Below are 6,195 nucleotides of genomic sequence, written 5' to 3' on the forward strand. Positions count from 1 at the left end.
CAACCAAATCCTGAAGACTGGAATATGCTTGGATGAAACCATACCAGCTAAGGTGGACTAATACGTTAAATGGACTTGTTTATTTACCTGATATCTTCGTTTGTTCTGAGATACAAGATGGCGAGCTTTTGTTTGAACTGCCTTCATGGCATTTCTTGATGTATCAAAAAATCCTTTTGTAAAAGTCCCAAATGCCCCCTCTTGGGCAGCAGGTGGTACCGAACTGCCCTCAAGTGGTGCCTCAACAACCGGAATCTTGGCAGAAGATCGTTTGCCAAACCCACTCGTAAGGAGACTGAATGGATTCTTCCCACCTTCCCCTGATACGGAATCCTGTGGTGTAGATTGTGAATTGATTCGAAGGCCCTTGGCCCAAGAGGCTAGACCAGCAGCAGAAAACTTTCCAGAGGAATCCGAAGCAGTCCTTGATAGAAATCCAGTGTTCTTCGAAAGCAAATCTGACTGAGAGTTACTTTCTTCTAGAACAGAATAATGATCATTACTCACAGAAAGTTCAGGAACTGAAGTAGACATCTGGTCCAAGTTTCTCTCTCCACCAGAATCTGGATGTTCTTCCATAATCATCCTACTGCAGCCACCGTTTTTGCAAGATGATATGGCGCTTCAACCTCGCACAACCCAAAAACAACAGAAAATTTTAGTAATACATTTGAAAACGGCATTAGAGAAAAATATGGTTGTTCATTTTATCACACATCTTTACTGTGATCTAACCTTCCCAAACTCTTTGTTAGAGATTAACATTGCATGGGACTTACTTCTAGGCCAAGCCCAAACCATGATGCGCAGCGAGAAATATCTTGACCCACAAGCTCACTACTTGAACTGGACCCTAGGGCCTACTGAAAAGTAGAACCATGTTGAACTCCACGCACAGACCTGGAAATAGATAGCGAGGTATGAACAAGTATGTCCATAAATAGGACCTGGGCACCAGGGCAGTAGCACAGGGTGTCAAGCTCTGCATCAATGGGATGGCAGAGAAGCGGACCTTCATTGTCCACCCAGTTAGGTCTGGCAGACATCATTTTAGGTGCACCATAGCTTGCCAACCATAGAGAGGCGGTCAGTGGGCAAGACCGCACCTTAACACTGCAGGATGTAGACATAAAGTCCTGGGTGCTTCAGAGGGTCTCACAAAAAGCTAGTAGCCTGAAGATGATGGATGACAAGTTAGCCAGAGATGGGATTTGGTAGTATAAGCCAGATCCCCATGGAGACAATGTTGCAGGTGCCGGCCATCCAGTCCCGACCGTCTCCGAACCACAGATCCAGTGAGTTCTTGAGCACAGGTCTGCAGACTCTGAGCCAACTTCAACACAAGGGATGTCACGGGCATCCTTAGCCCATGGCCATTTGTTTGCAGTAGACAGTAGGAGAGAGGGACAAGGCCAGCAGCAGCAGATCTGGGCTATTTTTGGGCGCATATCCAGTCAGGTTAAGGAGCTGCTGGCCCGCGGCAGAGACAGCTCCTACATACTGGTCGGCCAGTCTGTGACAGGGCAGCCAGGATCTCTAAAAGGAGGGTCTTCTCTCCTCATTTCTCATGCTAGTCCCAACAACATGAATAAAGATAGTAGTTAGAATAACTGTCAGTGCAACAATGATGTGCTATATCCTATGCATATACAGGCTCTCTCTCTCTCTCTTACTTAGCGTTAGTATTCCATGCCTCCACACCCAGTAGTTAGTACGGGCATGGTTAATGAGCGAGTTATGGAGCTGGCTTCTCACTTTCAACCGTTCTTGGAAGCTCTAACATTGGTTCTTCTTGCAGTTCCTCTATAAGCGACCAAGCATTTCCATTCTTAAATCCACACGAACATCACAGGTTCTGCCCGATATAAAAATTCAAGGGCCACCATTGGAAGCGTTAGATTGCCAATTTTCAGTGCCTCGAAAATGATAGAGTGCCTGCTCATCTTCGCATATCTTTGTCAGGGAAGTTAACTGTGTTCCATTCGCTAAGGAAACGCCTTACCGCTTGCGCATCGCCTATAAGAAGTATGGCAGCAAGAGTAAGCTTGATGATGTCGGCAATCCGGCCGCCATTCTTGATCGACCCTCTGGCTATCTCGTGCGTAACCGTCACAAAGAGTACATTTGGCAGACAAGACGCAGTCTGGTAGCAAGGTGCAGTAGAAAGGTCCGACAATCTTAGATCAAAAGGTCGACAACAAGCGTCCACGGGATATAAAGAGCTAAGAGTGTCAGCAAATGTGAGAAGGAGCTGGAATTTCAGGGTCTAAACGGCGACGTTGTGAGCTATGGAGACTGCAATCCTAAATCGCGCACGAAAGCTGATCATGCAAGGCGGGATCGGAGGGATAAACAAGAAAGAAAGGCTTCAAAGTTCTAAAATCATGCAAAACAAACGAAATCAGGAAGAAACAAAAGGGGGAGACGAGCAAACGGAGGAACAAACCAGATTGGGGCGGATGAACGATGGATTGGAGTGCAGCAGCTCTACGATCATCGAGCATTGCGAGCAGGGAAAATCTCCATCTCCGGATGTTTTGCCGAAATTTTTGATTTCAACGGAGCTCAGATTGTTTGGAAACACAGGCTCGTTGCTCTCTCTCTCTCTCTCCCTCTCTCTCTGTTTCTGTAGATCTCTCTCCCCTGCCCGTACAGTACGGAACTCTCGTTAATGATTACGACCGCGTGATTATGGCTATAATTAATGATTAATGAAACAGAAACCCCCCCCTCAAATTTTGTTACCCGCCCTTCGCTTTCTTTTTTTTCCCGTTGCCCCGTTGCCCGTGGCAACATTTTTTATTTCCCCAAAAATGTTTGTGCACGTCTCCCTTGTGCCTACCCACGCACACAAAACCAAGGTGAATGATATATATCCATCATTCATTAGGCCTCCCTGCGGGTGAGTGAAATGCTTAAGAGAGAGCATAAAATTGGAGGCATGAAGTGTACAAAGAGTTGTAAATGCAAATGGTCCAAAAGTCAATAAGATGAATTTCGTTGGGGGAGAGAGAGAGAGAGAGAGAGAGGAGGGGGGGGGGGGGGGGGGGGGACTTGCACACAGAGAGAGAGAGAGAGAGAGAGAGGAGAAAGAAAGGAGAGAGAAAAGGAGAAGAGAAAGGGGAGAGAGAGAGAGAGAATGAAGTCACTAAATGCATGCATTAAAGCCTCTTACAAGGAGCATACTTGGATCAATCACCTTTGTACCAAAGTCATATATACCAGCTGCCAAAGTTGCTAGCAACCAATAGGAAATTCTCACCCCAACAAATAAAAATAATCAAGATTTTTAGCTTTGCAAAACTCAAACCGTTGCTAAGGTTAGAGGCCAAAAACTCATCTTTGACTTGACCCTATATGTGTACCCTTGGACCCTTGCTCACTTCACCCACTTGTTATCAGTCTGCAATGGCGCTCACTTCCCCACGTGCCACGAACTCCCGTCATCACGACCAACGAATTGTGCTTACAAAGCTTCATGGAATGCGTCCCCCTAAGCACAACTAGATTACTAGAACTGTTTTCAAAGGAATTGTGCTTAAATAGCTTCATGGAAAATCACACTTGGAACTGTTTTGAAAGGGAGAACAGGCTTGTATAAAGCCTAGGTATGCACAACAAATTTCATTGTAGATAGACCGAGTATGCAATTGAACTGTCATTGGGCTAATTATTTTAGCATTTACCTCAAGATATGGAAGCCAAAAGTCAAGAGACTCTAAGAAGGTGTTTGATGAGCCATTCCTAGGAGGAGCTTTGCTGTAAGACCAAGGATAAGGCCATGGAACGGAATGTGATTAGCTTCTTTGATGTAAGATACATAAAAGGTTTTCAAGAATGGAGTGACCATAGGACGTTTTCAAGAACACACACTAAGAGCATGTATAAAACAGTTTGCATTCCTATCTCATCCTTACGTGTGAGACAAGAATTATGCTAGCTCAACCTCTAAAACAGTGTGCATTCCTATCTCATCCTCACGTGTGAGACAAGACTTATGCTAGCTCAACCTCTATGTGGGTCTCTCAATGGCTAGGCATAATCAAGTGTAGTTATTGATAGTGTCTTGGGGGAAAGAGCATTGTGATATTTATTAAGTGATGATAATAAGGCACAATGGGAAGATCGCAAATAGTAACATCATATTCATGCCTTCTGCTTGTAGTGATTGTGCTTGTTTTGGAAAACTGCTCTTTGAAGAGAGGTTTGATCTTGAACTTTTTCTTTCCTTTCCTGATTGTGATTCTTTCTAATCCCCAATCTTGTTTTACTTTGGCAGCTCTCAACCATGGTCTTCCCAAGAGCATGGAATATGCACAATCTTTTTCTTTCATTCTCAGTACCACAAATGTCATTGGTGAATGTTAGTCCCAAAATGCTTATCTCTTGACCCCTAAGAATTCCAAGTGGTTGATTTCTTCTTTGGTTAGCTATTCTGACTTGAAATGGAGCTGGTGCAAGTTGATTGCAACAAAACTTCTTGAACAAATCCTTAGATAGGATGTTCAGTGTTCACTCCTGACCCTCCATCTAGAAGCGATTCTAGGATCCTTTGTCTTTTATAATCCACATGTATTAGTGGGACTTGGTAATCCACATCCTCTATGGTGTAAGTATATATATCTAGTGTTTCCTCTTCATCTTCATCTTGTGGATGATTCTGTATGTAAGTATTTTTCTCAGAGTGTAAACTCTAACATATTTGCTTCTTAAATGCTAGAACCAGAATCAAAAGCTGATCCAATGTAATTTGGACCTTAGAGTTCAGGAGCTTTTTGAAGAGTGGTGTGGAATGATGTTGTTGATCACTTACATTCTGTTGCATCTAACTTTTGTCATTCAATGTGTCATTGTGCATAGGAACCATTTGTTCCTCTGTAATCTCAGTTAACTGTGCTGTGCTACTACTGTTGTCCTATTGTTTATCTGTTTTTTAGCTTGTTCCACCAGTGAGCTCAAGTTCTTGTTTCGGAAGGTATAGTTGGCTGGAGGAAGATTGCCCTGATGCTTGTGCATTCATTGTACTTCTGCTTTTTTTAGTAATATTTTTTTGTTGCAGATTATTGCCTGCATGTTGTTGTCAGACTATTTTTGGAAGAGAACTATCGGGCTGGGCTCCAACTTGCCTCGGATCATCTTTACCCTTACTGTCTTTGCATTGTGGTGGGCTGTCTTTGCATGTTGTCCTGCATTGTTGTCAAGTACTTATTGTAGGACTTTGTTTCTGATTTGTGCCTAGTTGGGCCAATTCATGGGCTTTGTTGTATCTTTTGGGGCATCTCCGATCCTAGGCAATGGCTTTGTACCTTTAGACCGTGTCACAGCCAATGTCTCACTGTTTCTCTGATTCCTGTGTCCTTGTAGATTACAATCATCAGTAATTGGCACCAAGTAAACCATGTTGACATGTGGTAGTGGCTGCTGCTATTAGTTTTGGTTACCTCTTTCATTGTATTGAATGATAAGTATTCCTCTTTCTTCTCTGTGCTTACACCATAATTCACATTATGGTAACAGTCAAATTTCTAAGCATCATTCACTAGATAAGGCCACTACTCTAGACTGTGAGTAGTTACAAAATGGCCTCCACTCTTATAATATTGTTACTCCCCAAAGTTATGGCCACGAGGTGGACCTCAACATGAGTGTTGCTCATTGCATGTAACATACTAGTTGGACCATGTAACACTATGGCATTGTGGTTCTCTTCGTCCTAATTAATATATGCTTAACATTCATTTGCATCTATGGCCAAGGTCTACATTTGGATCAAGCAACCCTGGAAAGCTTCAAAACTATAATTCCCAAAGATTCGACATAGTGGCAATGTTCATGAGGTCGACTCAAACATCTAGTGGATGAGTGCCTATGTGATTTGATCCAGATGGAGGTGTGCATTTAACAAGTATAAGGGAAGCAACATGATTATCTCTCAACTCTATCTTTTAGTTTCTTTAAGATTCAATGGCTTCAAGGATGTCATTACCCAACTCTAGGGACATTGGAAAGTGAGAGGTGGAACGGGTGTCTCTGCCACAAGTCCAGGTGTTGATGTAGTTGTGTTGGGGGGGTTAGAGATGTGTTAGTGTTGTAGGGACCGTCATGTTAATAATGTGCCTAGGATTGTCCCTTGTGTGTAGGGAAATGTGCCGATGTAGATGGATCGTCAATCGGAGGTCACGACATAAATTTATG

General features: G+C 43.3%; 1 protein-coding gene across 1 annotated transcript in view; it reads right to left on the reverse strand.

The window, feature by feature from the left end:
* The window catches only part of LOC147902683 (phosphatidylinositol 3,4,5-trisphosphate 3-phosphatase and protein-tyrosine-phosphatase PTEN2A-like), a 38,731-nt gene extending 36,025 nt beyond the window's left edge, over positions 1-2,706 (reverse strand). Inside the window, exons 1-2 of the mRNA XM_087373695.1 lie at positions 2,447-2,706; positions 88-629 (exon numbers count right to left, since the gene is read on the reverse strand). Coding sequence (XP_087229821.1) covers positions 88-585 — 498 coding nt within the window. The 5' untranslated portion in view covers positions 586-629; positions 2,447-2,706. The remainder of the gene's footprint in view (positions 1-87; positions 630-2,446) is intronic.
* Between the last annotated feature and the right edge of the window lie 3,489 nt (positions 2,707-6,195).

This window comes from Dipteris shenzhenensis, chromosome 4 (genome assembly GCF_047967505.1).
Source record: "Dipteris shenzhenensis isolate YYH24624 ecotype China chromosome 4, Dip_SZ_1.0, whole genome shotgun sequence".
Lineage (NCBI taxonomy): Eukaryota > Viridiplantae > Streptophyta > Polypodiopsida > Gleicheniales > Dipteridaceae > Dipteris > Dipteris shenzhenensis.